General features: G+C 35.7%; 1 protein-coding gene across 1 annotated transcript; it reads right to left on the bottom strand.

Annotated features, from left to right (window-relative positions):
* Window positions 1-26: 26 nt before the first annotated feature.
* Window positions 27-15,309, bottom strand: LOC133851023 (bifunctional 3-dehydroquinate dehydratase/shikimate dehydrogenase, chloroplastic-like). The gene is made up of 10 exons (XM_062287312.1): window positions 15,061-15,309; window positions 4,812-4,920; window positions 4,340-4,558; window positions 3,591-3,931; window positions 2,932-2,995; window positions 2,184-2,292; window positions 1,656-1,805; window positions 1,420-1,568; window positions 982-1,144; window positions 27-867 (listed from the first exon to the last, which is right to left on the bottom strand). Exons 1-10 carry the CDS (start codon window positions 15,258-15,260, stop codon window positions 824-826), a joined length of 1,548 nt encoding a protein of 515 aa, XP_062143296.1. The 5' UTR covers window positions 15,261-15,309; the 3' UTR covers window positions 27-823.
* Between the last annotated feature and the right edge of the window lie 1,118 nt (window positions 15,310-16,427).

Below are 16,427 nucleotides of genomic sequence, written 5' to 3'. Positions count from 1 at the left end.
CAAGTAGCTCAGTAAAAGAATGTATATATACAACTTTCATATGTTTATTCAACAATGAAAGTACTAGACATGAAACCGGCTGATCTTATCTTTCACAATCATGAAACTGAACTCCTTTCAAAACAATCATTACTCAAGAGATACAATAATCTTGGATCACCTCGCTAAGTCCAAAATATTGATTATATATTTGGTCGGAACCTAAGCCTCGTACTTTCTATTTTATCCGTTATAAATAAATACATAACGGAAACATAGATTCACTACCTCTTTTACACTGATATAGAATCTGGCTGAAGTTGCTCCACATGTCTTAGCTTTTGAGTTTCCAGCATTTTCTTCCCCGGCGGTGGAGCACACTATTAGAACGATACCCACAATATCCAGAGTCTAAATACCTCGTCATACTCAAAAAACCAGAGGGGAGAGAGAAAGAACTATTTTTTCATATAGCATTTTTTTACACGTTGCAACACTCTAATGCTACACACTGCCAAAAACAGTTTTCACAAAAGCTTTCTCAAGCTTCTATTTATACAGTGAAAAACCCTTCTTTTTTTTCTTTTTATTTGCAATACTTAATTAGTGCATAATTATGCACTTATTGATCCAGTGGAGTAACGTTCAAACTTCAAAGAGAGGGGGAATGGAAGGTCTCTGGATTGACAAGCCGGTGAAGTTGTTCAAGCTGAAGTAGTACAACCTCAAACATACCATATAAGCTGAGCCAAGCATCTTCACAGATTTATTTCTTTAATACAGCAGATGAAATGAAGGAATTGATACCACACACATTTGTTCTCGACATGGTTGGGTATAAGAATCAGAATTGCTCTAGGACAAGCTTGCGCATGAAATCTTCTGGAGCTGCAAATTAAGCAGTACAAGCAAAATTTAGGTTCAATATGGGCTCTTGTTACAGTTAAAATAACAAAAAAGACAAATGAGAGTGATGGTTTGTCTCAAGAGGAAGATTGGTACCTAAGCCACCAGTGAACAATCTAAATTGCCCAAGGGCCTGCCTGATGAACATCTCAACTCCACTCACCACAGTGGCCCCAACCTCTGTAGCCTCTTGCAAGAGCCTCGTATTTCTAGGAGTATAAACCGCATCAAAAACTAGCTCATATGCTCTCAAGGCCTCCTAAACAAGCAGACATGAGATCAATATTGTAGAAATATATGATGGGAAATATAATATAAAAGAGAGAAGAGAGCGGAAGCAGAAAAAGAGAGACTGATGAAGCGTTAGGGCTACATCTTGTATTAAAGTATGCAATAAACAGATTACAATGGTCTCTATTTATATAGAGGCTATGAGTTGTGGACAAGTAAACTTAGACTAAATAAGGAAGAGATCGAATAAATCCCTTCTCTGGTCATTATGTGTTCTACACTATATAATGAGGGAGATAGAACCTTTGAAACAGGAGTTTGATCTGAATTTGGTTCCATTCCTACAGCAGAGGCATTGGCAAGTATCATTCCCTTCTCTGGGCAGAATCTATCCAAACATTCATATGGCAGAGCTTCCCCTGAAACTGCATTTGCAAGAGCCTTTGCTCTCTCTTTTAGAAAAAGATAAGTCTGTGGTTAGAGAGAACAAATCCGTTTTTAATGTTATGCTAAAGAGAAGACTATAAGAGTTCTATTACCATAATTCCTGTTGAATATGACAACACGAGCACCTCTACTTTTAGCACCAAAAGCAAGTGCTCTTCCTGCACCTCCTGCTCCCAACAGCACAAAAATTTTCCCAGCTATAGGAGAAGCATGTGATGCATCCCCATTCTCAACCCGTTTATCTGCTCATATAAATGATATGTTAATGATGTTATCTACACTTTCACCTGATACAACAATCTATCATGTTACCTAGACTATCATTATACATTGTCTTCCCTCAAAGAAATCATCCTTTTCAGGTTGCCTGTAATTCTGTTTAAGAAATCTTCATATTAATAACTGTATTGGAAAGAAAATAAGTATAGGTAATGAACCATGTCATAAACTAAATAAAGACAAAATATCTGTCTCAACACCTCCAGGAAGATAGAAAAACAAGCCATATTATATTCTTGGCTATAGTTACTATCTAACATTTAGAATATGATGTGTTAGAAATATGCATACAGCCAACTATCAAAATAATCAAGAAAATGAGACTTTTGTTATTATAGTACCTTTTAGTGCATCCTCAATTGCAGTGATACAAGCCTCACAATCTGTGTTATAACCAATCAGCTTCCCATCAATGGGCCGTCTTATTATAGTATTTACAGCTCCTATGGACTGATTCAGAAAGAACAACAACTTAGAGGCTTATATAGACATTATTCTACAATTGACACAGCAAATTCAAACATATATGGTGTGCCTTACAGCTGAAATTCTGAATTATCACTGTATGTCTGATATCTAAGTCTGCACGATGGTTGTTAATGTCAAGCTATTGGATTTTAGTAATCCCATTTACTTAGCCGAGTTGTATATATCTACTAAAACTTCATGCAAGGACTTGTAACATATTCTCCCGCTTAGGATGGAACTTAGCTTACTGAGATTAAAGAACAGCTAACGCAACACAGTAACATAATTAGTTTCTTAATTCAACATGAACCTCATTTCGTTCTGGTTGGGGATTGAGACCAAAAGCAAACGGATCCAACGGAAGAACCAAGCAGAAATACATATATAGTTCGGCCCCTGATATATCATCCAACATGACTTTTCAGTATATATGGGCCATATGGCACTACTAAAGCAAACAACGAAGGAAATCTTGTTTAACTGACTAACCTCTAGCAGTTTTATTTTTCCTGTTCAGGCAGTAGATCTTATACCAAAAAGACAAACAAAAACAATTTACAATAAAGTTTATTAACAAGAAGAAGAAGAAAAAAAGTAATGTACATCACCAAGTTTACAGACCTTAGCCAGTGGATGCACTTCATCACAGCATCCAACTGCTGCTTCCTTGTGTGGGATTCCAACACTACAAGTTTCAACAAATAGAGAGGAAAAAACCAGATGTTAGAGAACAAAGTACTGGGATCCTGCTAAATAAGCACAATTGATATATTTGTTCTGTGCAAAAATGTGCAAAAACGGGACTATTAGAATATTAATTAAATGATTAAATTCACTCATTCTTCTCCGCTTAAGCTTGCTTTTGGGATACAGGAACATTGAAAATGCAGATTCCTTGTTTTTTTTTTTTTTTGATGAATGAGTAAATTCTATCATATATCAGCTAAGTATTACAATGCAATTTGGTTATACACCCAAAACTCCAGGAAAACAGCTATTTCCTGAACACTAAAATGAATACAGCATAGTATCCAATCTGTACATACTCTAATAAGCAACATTTGATACTTGATACCAACTTACTAGAGAGTGAATATCAAGCCCAGTTATGAATGGTGAACAGAAAGTATAGGTAAATATTGAAATAGCTAACAACCTAGGTGGTAAAATTAGTTAGAAGAAGTTTGATATAGAAGCCAAGTTGCAAAAGAAATAAACCTAAAAAGACAAGCAAGGGAATGCTCCTCTTCTATTTCTTTTATGAAAGAATGTGTGCATACCTGAAACCTGCGAAGTCAGTCCCTGTATAGGTTTCAAAGAATTCCTTGATATCATCGACCAGCATGGGAACGTAAATTCCATTATATCCTGTGTGCCTGAAGGCAGGGTTGTGCAGAATAGGGCCTTTGCTATGGCCTACCGGGTTCGAAATGAGACCAAAAACTTTTGTATCTGCATTCATGTATTCAAGTCTGTAAACATGTTTAAGGCTGACTAAAGTTGGCAAGCCAGGCACTGATTTGCCTTCCAGAGATCCATAGACTAAAAAACCACCAAATTTAGGACCCAACAGTTGGCTTATTAGACCTCTACTGCCCACTGCAACAGCAATTAAAGGCACCTGGAGATGGACATAACAGCAGCAGATGCCTTATGTTGGTTGAAGTACAGGAAGAAAATAGAAGTAATCAACTCAATAAAGGCAAGGAGAAACTCTAATATCTGATTTTGTGTACACCTGAAAACATTTTTAAAACAAAGGAAGCACTAGAGGTTCAGGGTCGATTCCAGTTCTGCTTTTTTTAGTTTGTGTGTAAGGTGAACTGGAAATGCTGCATTATATTCTTCTAAAGAAAATATTTTTTTTCTCAAGGCATGAATCTTAGAACTGCCATTGCTGTTAGAATATTAATCAAATGATTAGATTCATCATTTTCTATCACCTTAAGCTTATACGCTCTCTGAAGAATGTTACTAGGAAAGCAATACATAGCATCATATGATTGACATCAATTGTATAAACGAATACCTGGCAATAAGTAAGCATCTGGAAAACTGGTGCTAGATCTGTGATATAATCCACGTTAATCTCAAGCTTGATAACATCTGCTCCAGTAGATTGCATAGATGCAATCAGATGACCAAGCCTCTCAGTGGAAGGTTTCCCACCATTCACATAACTTGATACTATTAGTTTGCTATCGGCACGCTTGTACACGTGCTCAGCCATGCCAACATCTGATGCCACCTGAAAAAGTTTCATTTCGGTTGGAGAAAACAACAGGGTCAAAAGCAGAATATATATATATATATATATCACAAGTTCTATGAACAAATGACTTCATTTTCAGCTTTGCTTTGTACCAAAAAATCTTCAAAATCCGTCATTAAAGAAAATGAGACCCCAAATCTTAAAAGAGAATGGAAAGTGGAGTATACTCATAGTGGTAGTTATGACAGTTACATGAGGACAAGTGGATAATATATCCTTAAGGATGTACCTCATAGTCCATCTCAACGAATTCGACATCTAGTTCAAGAGCCAGCCTCAGAACTTGCAAGCAGGTAAACTTGCAGTCACCTTTGCCTGAGCTCCCTGATGATTTGAGCCTGAGAAATGGCAATTTTATTTTTATTTCTTAAATGCCTGGCTTGAATTTTTTCTATTTAAAAAAATTATCTAATGTGAACAACTAGGCGAGGACACATATATGAGTTTTTAAACAAACTGAAGTCAATGTGCTATTTGCTCTTTGGATTTCCATAGATTTTTCTCAAACAGTTCCAGTTTAAAGAAGCTGACTATTATCAAATGAGTAAATTGACATATATATTTTGATATTATTAATATAAGAAATAACCTTATGGCCAAAGAAAAACATATGAATTAAATAACCCATCAAATTATTATTGTGTACCGATCATTGTTTTGATATAGCTAATGCATGGCCTATATATGCATGGTTGATTGTCATCTCCTTTTCTTCTCCATAGAAGAGGTGACCAGGATCGATTTGAGTCGCAAGAGGGGCATGAAGGGACTAGCTAGATATAGGATGCCCAGCCCATATGGCCTTGGGTTCAATAACAAAAAATAAATAAAACATTGCTATGATAGTAGAAATTCAAATTTTTATCAATGAGTTCATTTCCTTTGAAAAAAAAAAAAAAAAGCTCCTGACATGCTAAGGGACAAGTCATTTTTAGAGGCCAGTCTTACAAATCAATTTCTAGGAAATTTATGTCCTTAAAATAACTACGTTATGAATAGAAATTTTCTACAAATTGGGTTATAGAAAAATTCCTTCAACTCAATCTCTAAAAGTGTTAGGTATCCCTTAGCATGTAAAAAATCACATGTTTTTCTAATAGAAATTGCTTCTCACGTGCTTTTTTAATAGAATTAATAAATAAATAAATAAAATGTGATTCTCACATGCTCAAGAAACACATAACACTTTTAAAGACTGGGTTGAAGGAATTCTTCCAACCCGGCCAGTTTGTGAAAAATTTATATCACTAGCTTATAGCGCGGGTTTTTCATTATAATTTGATTACTTTTTTGTTTTCTTTTTTTCTTTTTTCTTTTTGTGATTACGGCTTAGAAAAGAATAGCAAAAATATATAAATAATAGTAATGAAAAAGTTTAAAAAAAAAAGAAAAGAAAGGTTATAGAGGATTTCATTAAATTCAAACAATCATAAAATGCCACTTAGAACGGGTTCAGCCACCCTAAAACCATTTAATTTATTAAATTTTGGTTATTTTTCAACCTGCCTTTTATTAACAATTGTTAGTGAAAGTTTTGCACAACTATTAAACGTATATGCACCAAAGTATGAAACTGCTAACAAGTTTTGGCTTATTTAAAAATTTTAGCCACCATAAAATCATTTAAAATGTTAAATTTTGGTTATCCATATATGCTTAAGGTAATATTATTATTTTTAGTGCATTATTTAACAATTATTTCTTTGGTGCTCATACTTATTGTTGTCATTGGAATATTTGGGCTTAAGAAAGTCTCTTTAGTTTTCAACTTAACTATTTCTTTTCCAATTCTCATGCTTATTTTCAATGATTAAATTATAATTTAATTTCAATAATTTTTTTTGCGAAAAAATTGTAGAAAGGAATTGCTAAAAAAACGTAAGTGATAATAATGAAAAATAAAAAGGAAAAGAAACATTATAGAAGAATTCATTAAATTCAATTCACCCTACTGTCACCATATCTGCCCTATGGTGATGGTAGGGTGAATCAAATTAAACAAACAATAAACAACAAAAATACAGTCATAAAATGCTACTTGTCATAGATTTAGACGCCCTAAAACCATTTTCTATATTAAATTTTGGTTCTTTTTCAATCTACTTTTTATTAAACATTGTTAGTGAAATTTTTGCATAGCTACTAAACATATATTAATCCAAGTATGAAATTGCTGGAAAGTTTTGGCTTATTTAACAATTTTAGCCACCCAAACCTATTAACAATGTTGAATTTTGACTATTGGTGAGGTAATATTATTATTTTTAATGCACAATTTAACTATTTTTTTCTTTAGTGTTGATTCTTATTATTGTCATTAGAATATTTTGGCTTAAGAAGGTTCCTTTAGCTTCCAACTTAAATATCACCTTCCAATTCTCATTTTTCTTTTCATTGACTACAAACGGAAATAATTTTTACCCATATTCAAAGCTTATTCTACATATTTACTAGCAAACAATTTATTTTAATTTATCTATTTGTTTTCTTGATTCTCTAGTTTTAATGTTCAATATGTGATATATAAATTTTTTTTTTTATCATTGGTGGATTGAATTAAATTGACACTAAATCACAAAATAACAGTTTCACTTGTCAAAATTTACCATGCCAATTATCACAATTTTAACACTCCTAAAATGTCACTTGTCAAGATTTTAAGCACCCTAGATTTCATTTCTCAAGGTTTCTGCTATTATATATTTTATATATATACAAAGGCCCAATTCATTTTTAATATATGTGACCTAAGTTAAAGGCTCAATTCGATTTTAGATATGTAACTTGTTACAATTCTAAGCTATACTCTTGAAGGCTTCTGATATTATATATAGAGATAGAATAGGTTTATAACTTCTATACAACTTTTGTACAACTCCAACAACTTTTTTTAAAATCAACCATTGAATATGTTGGACCCACATATAGGAAAATAGATCAAATGGTTAGTTTGAAAAAAAAAAATTTGTTGGAGTTGTACAAGAGTTGTACAACAATCATTTCTCTTATATATAATAATAAATATATGATTCCTCAATGTAATTTGATTTGTATTTATTTGTTTCCTTATTTGATTTGGACAATAATAACACTTTACCCTATTTCTCATATTGAGAAATGATACACATACATCTTTTACGCATCTCTTATACATCTCCATACAACCAAGTTTTAAATCCATCATTGAATTTGTGGGATCCAATGTGGGTCCCATAAATCCAATGGTAGATTTGAAAATGAGATGTATAAAAAATGTATTTATATCAAATAAATCCAATTTGATTTATATTTCTAATATATTTGTTTCCTTATTTTATTTGGACACTAACAACACTTTACCTATTAATATTAGAATACCAAAGAAATCCTATTTTATTTATATTTTTAATATATTATGATTTATGCTAATATATTATATACGAATTCTTGGTGCTAGAATATATGAAAAATATAATATATTTTTCTTATATTCCATATTTGGTTGATATTGAAATATTCTCTATTTACGGGTTAACTGTAATCAAATATAGGGTGTAATTAAATCATGGGGATTTTATTATCATATCCATATTTACTCTATACCCTATAACTATGGACATTTGTATTGTAGACAAATAATAGAGAATATTTCATTATCAACCAAATATGGAATATACAAAAAAATATAATATATTTTTCATATATTCTAATACGTGGGATATATTAAAGGGCTCACTTGTGAGTATTTTAGATTACCACTTGTTGCGATTTTAAGCTATTTTCTTGAGGCTTTTGCTTTTATATACATGATTAGTGTAGCACAACCATTACAAAATAACAATTACATTTACCATACTACTTGGGATTATGTGATGGGGAGAACTTGCTAATTTCACATGCCTCAATCATTAAATGATTGAAACTCATGGACCTAGGATCCAGCTTCCCTGCAATCCCTTGCCCAAATTGCAAGGGATTTTGGTGGATGGACCCAACCTTGATTGTCAAAAGTGCATTGATTCACAAAGAGTTTGTTTGCAAATCAAGTAAATTCAAGTGTGGCATTCCAACCTTTAGAGAGAGCGGCTTTCTCCTCTTCCCCATGTGTGTGGACTTTCTCGTTCTTAGTTAGGAACCTTCCCAGTTCCTCCCCCAAGTGAGTGTTGCCTAAGGAGGAGGGAAGAGTACTGACGCCTTCTCCCTCCTCCTCCTCTTCCCCTTCTCATTCTCTCTCTTCTTCTTATTTTTTCTTTCATTTTGTTAATGTTTTGGAAGTTTGATCTCATCCTCTCATTCCTATGCCAATCCATGGTTGGTGGCCTCCTTTTTTCGCCTACAGAGAATGCCAGATTCAAATTTGATGTCTCTTAAAGCACCTCTCTCGTCAAACATCATAGTAGAGCTCATCTTTTGCAACTTAGGTCTAGTCATTATTGGTTCTATCTTTTTGCGATTGCCACTAGGTTCTTTTGCTGTTGCATGACCATTTATTTGGTCCATTCCTTTTTTTTTATTGCGCTATAATGTCTTTTTTAGGTCTTTGTTGAAGTGCTCCACCCTTTTGTATTTCTTGGTTTACTAATGTAATCTTGCTTAGACAAAAAAATGAAAATTCATGTGGCATTATGTTTGTGGGTTTGTCGTTTTTATTTTTTCTTTTTTCTTTTTGGGCAAGTCAAATTTTATTAATAAAAGAAAGAACAATACAAAAGAACGACAGTCGGGCATACCGACAGAGACTATTGTACGAACAGTATAATCCAAATTAAAATCCAAAATTTAAGAATGGGCCAAATAAATGGTCCAACTCAATAATTTCTTAGCACACAGTGTGAGAAAGAATTCGCTAAAAATGATAGTTTTTTAGGCAGTCTAATGTGTGGGCTGGCTGGAGATACGCCTATTACGACCGCAAGAGAGCTTAAAAGTCATATCAAAGAGGATAACACTAATAATAACTGGACTAGAGCTGCCGTAGAAGAGCAACACTGCAATGTCTAGCAAGGAACGTGCCCGGCAAATGATGCTCAATGGACATTGCAATTGATTTTGTGTTTGAATTTGGAATTATCCCTAGGTTAAAGGAGTATCTCGATTAATTAAGGAGATGTAGATGAGAATGAGAATGTGAGAGAGAGAGAGAGAGAGAGAGAGAGAGAGAGAGAGAGAGAGAGAGAGAGAGAGAGAGAGAGAGAGAGAGAGAGAGAGAGAGAGAGAGAGAGAGAGAGAGGAAGGAGAATAAAAAAAGATTTTTTCTTTTTTGTTTTTTGTTTTTTTCTTAACAAAGCTATTTATTGGAGCATTCACATCGATCGAGAAATGCTAAGTGAACTTAAATTTTGGGATAATTGTACCGTTGGTCCATGTGGTACGCCATAATTATTTTTCACTCCCTATGGTTTAAAAAGTTTATGGGAGGTTCCTGTGGTATGCAATAATTACGTTTTACTCCCTGGTTCGATTTTCCGTCCACCATTTTGACGGAATCTGTTAACTTTACACGTCAGCGCTACGTGTCGCCAATAAGATGGCGACACGTGTCCATCTGAATAAAAAAAATATAAATTTATTAAAAAATAAATAAATAAACTTATTTTTTTAAAAAACAAAAAGAAGAAGAAAAAATGACAGGCTTGGGGTGGCTGGGCCACCCCCAGCCAATGGGGGTGGCCACCGGGGGTGGCGCACAGCCACCACCAGTGGTCGGGGGTGACGTGCGGCCACCCCCCGGCCACCTCTGAGGGTGGCCGCAGCCTCCCCAGTGGTCGGGGGTGGCCCAGCCACCCCAAGCCTGCCCTTCTTTCTTCTTCTTTTTTTTTTTTTTTTTTTAAAAAAATAAGTTTATTTATTTTTTAATAAGTTTATTTATTTTTATTAAGATGGACACGTGTCGTCAATTGTCGCTGATGTGTAGGGCTAACAGATTCCGTCAAAATTGTGGACCGAAAATCGACCCAGGAAGTAAAACGTAATTATTGCATACCACAAAACCTCTCATGAACTTTTTAAACCATAGGGAGTGAAAAATAATTATGGCATACCACAAGGACCAACGGTGCAATTATCCCTTAAATTTTTACCAAAAGAGTTTTACTAACTAATGTGGAACTTCATAAGTGGCTCCACATCAATTTAATAGTAAAATGAATTAAAAAATATTTCAGTACATAAAGACCAAAATGCCCATTCCATCTATCGGTGAATATACCACGCCGGAAACACAGCATACCACCGAAAATTTCCGACCACTCACCTCGACGACCTAATCCCCGGCCAGTTTGGTCGGGAAAGGGCCAAATCCCGGCCATCCCTGCTAGCCGGCCGGGATCCAGAAGTTCTAGCCGGGAACGGCCAGATTCCGTCCAGTCGGGCGGGATCCGGCCGTTCTGTTCGGGAAACGGCCGGATCTTGTCTAGCCTGCCAAGATCCGACCGTTCTGTCCGAGAACAATAGGATCCAGCCAGTCTGGTCGGGAAAGGGCCAAATCCCGACCATCCCTGCTAGCCGGCCGGGATTCGACTGTTTTGGCCGGAGAACGGGGTCGCCGGCAAGAACTAGATCCGGCGATGGGAAGAGGATCTGGCCCATTTTTCTCAGAACTGATAAAGGGTATTTTTGTATTTGTATAAGATGTCACGTCAATTAGTAAAACTCTCTTTGTAAAAGTTTAAGTACTTCTAACATTTCTCACATCAATCTCCCTATAAATTTTATTTCCTAAATTTAAGAAAAATACCAAAAAGTTACAACAAGTAACCTACAATAGACATCCTAATTTTATCGTTTCTTATGAATGCCGTAGCATTATTAATGCATTATTATAATCATAAAAAAATAAAAAATAAAAACGTAATCTCTCTCCTCTTCACAGTGCGCGCAGTAGATGGAGTGGCAGGAGTTCTTCATGAGGACGATGGAGTCAGCGGAGTCGATGAGGTCGCGGTATTGGGCGCCAACGAGCTGCCGGAGCTCCTCCTGCTTGAACTGGATTTGGGACCGGGTCAAGGCCTCTCCACATTTCGGATCTCGGAAATACTTTTGGCGCAGAAGAGCGCCTCGGCCTCGGCTTCGGCTGACGACATGGTACCGGAATTGGAGAGAGAGGTTCAAATCCAGCAATACATTCAAACGGATTCACGCTCTCTGAGTCTCTCGGTTCAGATCTGGAGGGATCGAATAGAGATTTTCGGCATTCGAGTTGGGTTAATTGATGGAAGTGGGATTGTGGGAATGACTGAAGGTTGGTGGTGTGACTTGTGAGATCGGAGTCGGAGGGATGGGATTGGAATTTTGAAAGAAGAAGGGGGAAGCAACAGACTTGTGAGATCGGGGAGGTCGAGAGTGACGGGCGAGCGAGAGAGGAAGAAGAAGAAGACGGTAAAAAATAAATTGGTTTATGGAATACAGTATATATATATATATATTAATGATATGGGAAAATTAACCGCTAATCGTCTAGGCGGTTATTGTAATTTACCAACCGCAACCGCTAACCGTCTAGGCGGAGGCGGTTATTTTTATAATCATTGGTTAGCGGTTATTGACTAGATAACAGGCGGTTGTATAACCGTTTTTCAATTTAGGTTTTGGGCCAATTTCAAACCGATTTTGGCAACTTTTAGTCCAGTTTTAAATCTAAAATCCAAAATAGTAACAAATTCAAATCTAAATACAAATACAAATCTAAAACATAACAAATCCAAATAACCAAATACAAACAAATCCAAAACCTAAACATTACAAATTGCAAATTATATATATATATATATATAAGCGGTTATTAACCGTTTTTTTCAAACCCTATAACCACTAACAGCTTCCGCCAAGGCGATTAGTGGTTATTTATAATTCTTTTTTAAAGCAGTTAAGTAGTTATATGCGGTTAGTGATTTTAAAACGGTTATAATCGCTCTATTTGTACATTCTTATTTCAAATTATTTGTTCAAATTTAAAAAATAATTATGAGAAATTATTTTTAAAATCTATTGAACCGAATAAATGATTAGAAAATTTAATTTAATTTTTTTTTTTTTTTGTGTAAATACCACTTTCATTCATCAAGAGCAAGTTACAAGAAATGAAAACAGAGGGGTTGGAAACCCCAACAATAACCCAAATATAAAGCAGTCATGCCTATCACAAGAAGGAGGGAATGGGTGTTTTCTCAATTCCTGAAGAACTAAAAATGTCCCGGCCCTATCAACCTTGAAAAAATCCAAGGAATTGTCCAAACAAGTTGGACTAAAGACCAAACCAGTGAAGAACTGAGGCATGACCCACACAGAGGCCTTCCACCCAGTCCAAAACAATCCTAAAAAAATGATTGGGTGGGCACTGGTTCAGTAAAGGGAGTAACAGAGAACAGCAGACACAACTAAATACATATCAAAATCTCTAGAGAAAGGGTCTGCAAGAGAGACCAAAATCCAACCACAGAAAATATAAAGACAGAAAGCAGTTAAAAAACATGCTGAAACAACACAAAAACAAGGAAAAAGCCAACAACAGAGGCCCGAAGGGAAGAGGAGTGGGAGCCACCTCTGGTGGCGCGTGAGAGCCACACGCGGCCAGAGGAAGGCCCCTCGACAGTGAGAGACGCTGGAGCCACCGAAGAACGCCACAAGCCGCCGCGGGGAGAGGTAGTCCACACGCGCCAGAAAGATCCCTGGCGCGTGCAGGAGACGCTCCGGCGAATGGGCAGCGGAAGAGAGCACGGCGACCATCGAAGGACTCGGAGGACACCGGCGAACCCACTGGTGAGGCGCGTGAAGAGTGAAAATAGGCTAGAAATAGTAGATCTAAATCCTAAGATTTCGATCCAAAAAACTAACCAAAAAACGCACAAAACACGGTGAAAGGAGACGGGATAAACCGGTGAGCTCTGTGTTGAGAGCAGAGCTAGAAGAAAAAGAGCCAGAAGAAATTCCGTCAAGATAGAAACCTCAAAAAAGGCGGAAACAGTAGTTGGGTGATTGGCACGAGAGAAAACTCTCATAGAATTTAGGTGGCTAGTTTGATAGGCGAATAGAGGAGAAGGAGAGAAAGAAGGGGTTGCGAGGAAGGTGAAGGTAACAACAGGTAAGGGGGGGGGGGGGGGGGGACCTCCCCCAAATCGGTTTGCACAGGAAAGAAGACAGAAAGAGGAGAGAGAACGGAGCAAATTAACTTTGAGTTTGTAGAAAATTTAATTTTTATTTATTCATATCAATGTCATAGTTGATTTCCCCGTCCAGGCCGTCCTAAATTTTCTCAAAACAATTCAAAGGATCTTCCTACACTTTCCTCTCACCTCGGACTACTCGACATGCTTTTCGTAAGTAACTGACACACATAATATCGTAATTATGATCCCTCTGTTAAGGGTAGGTAGATTCACATCAATGCTTCAAAGGGTAGGGTGGATTCACATCAATGCAACTGTAAAGGGAAGGACCTCTGAGTCTCTGACCCATACAGACGTCGTTGCCAAAAGAGGAAAAAACATTATTTATATATTTCACCTTTTCCTATTATCATTACTCCATAACTTCAATATTCCCATTTTTTTTAGCTGCCAAAATATCGATATCTCCATTATTAGATACCGTTCAAATATATATATATATATATATATATATATATATATATACACTTTTTTTTTTTTAGACGAAATATATATATATATACACGAAAAAAAAAAGAGTACGTAACACGCACGTGCATAGCCATCCTTCCTTTTTTTTTTTTTCTTTTTTTTAATGGGAGTGTATTTTAATCAATTAATGTCTAAAATTAAGGCATTTTGAACATTTCAAGTGACAATTTGGCCCAAAAAAATGTGGCCTCCAAATATAAGGAAATTTAGCCTTATAAAAAAAAAAAAAAAAAAGCTTCATATGCATAATTAAAAACTTTTTTTCTTTTTTCTTTTCTTTTTTTTTTTTTTAACAAAAATACACAGTTCAAAAACAAGATGAACAAAAAAATGGATAGCTTACAACTTATTCAGTGGTAAGGCTTAATTACACTTTACTTTTAACTTTTGTATTTAAAAAGTTTAACCAAATCTCCTATAGTTTAGATTAAATTAATAAACCTTGATAATTAAAATAATTAAAATGCACGTAAAAATCACGTAAAATTTTAAAAATAAATCACATGTAATATTTTAAACATATGTCAATTTAATAAGCCTTCATAAAATAGGAAAAAGGTAAAAAAGAGTTGGCTTTTATTGTTCAATTAATTAACACAGTTTACTGGGCTTTTTCCTCTCCCTTTGTTTGTTTTCTTCTTCTTCTTTTCTCCCTGCGTGAGGGTTTAGATTGAACTTGAAAAAAAGTGGGATAATGGGGTGCCGAAAAAGAAGTGATCAGGAATTAATATATGGAGCTCGACATCACACTTTTGCGTTTCCTTTATTAATTGCATGGTAATTAATCAAAATATACATGCAGAAGCTTGGGAGAGGAGTGAAAACAGAAACAAAACAAAAAACAGAGGATGAGGAGGTACGTACCTGAAAGAGACAATAGAAGGCAGAGTTCTTTGTTTAATGAGCTTCTGAACCTCAGAAACGTGGGAGAATGACATGGAATCGAGACAAAGCTCGACAAGGTCGGCACCTTCTGCCTTGGCTTTCTCCATGGAAGCCTGCATTTCTTCCATGGTTTCGCATTCCAGTGGAGTGCAGAGTAGAAGGTTGTTCTTGAATGCCATGTGAGAGAAGATCGACAGACAGAGACGCAGATCGAAAGAGGATGTTACAGTTTCAGTAGCTAGCTAGCCACCATGTAATGTGCACATGCCTCTTGATTTATTGCAACGGCCCAACCATAGGAGAGAACAGTTAATGCATAATGATAGAATACTACTTGAACCAATTACAAGATGCCACGTGCATGGTCGCCACATGGTCAAAGAATGTATTTCCACATCAGTTTTGGACTCTTGCTTTGTGCACCTATTAGGGAGGGAAAATGTTAGATTCACAACACCAATACAACAACTGCACAATAACCCCTCACATGAGGATGGACTTCACATACTAGGGTCCACCCTCATAGCCCATCCTCATGTGAGGGGTTGTTGTACAGTTGTTGTGATGGTATAGTGTAAGAATCAAATCTCATTAAAGAGGGGGAGATGATTGGGGTACAACCCCTTTGTACAATTTTAGCACAACCCACTCACAATGAGGTGGGGCCCATACACGTGGGTCCCACCTCATTGTGAGTGGGGATTGTGCCAAAGTTGTGATGGGGTTGTATATTTATCATTTCCCATTAGGGAGGAGTGATATCTATCCACCACATCACTTTTATTTCACTTCATTTATCAATGAGTAGCTTGTATTTGAAAAAATTTAAACACGTGATTGTAAGATGTAATTTATGAGACTCATCTGATCAAATAAAAATTAAACTAACTAATCACTTATCCGGTCAGGTGAGTCCTATGAGTAGTCTCTCACAATTACTTGTTCAAATTCCCTCAAACTCGGACAAATAATTTGAGAGAATGTTGATCCACTGTCAATTAATTCTTATAATTTTATTTTTTTTAATAAAGACTTATTTACAGTGCCACATCAACAAAGCAAAATAAAAATGTAATTTTCTAATTTCTTTTTTATTAGAAAATAACAAGCATGCACAACAAATATAAAATTTGGGGATATCTCGCGGTAGGTACCAAAGATTCATAATTTGTCTTGACTAAGAAGAAAGAAATGCACTGGAGTACCTATGCAAGTATACCATGCAGTGGTATTTACATACAGTAAATTTGGTATTTGTGGCTTACAATCGAGTTTTTTTTTTTTTTTTTTTTTAGGATAAAAAAAAAAACCTATGCGAGGGTGGGAGTCATTAGAGAACTACAACA

This window comes from Alnus glutinosa, chromosome 12 (genome assembly GCF_958979055.1).
Source record: "Alnus glutinosa chromosome 12, dhAlnGlut1.1, whole genome shotgun sequence".
Taxonomy (NCBI): Eukaryota; Viridiplantae; Streptophyta; class Magnoliopsida; order Fagales; family Betulaceae; genus Alnus; species Alnus glutinosa.
This window is presented reverse-complemented; position numbering and strand designations above follow the sequence as displayed.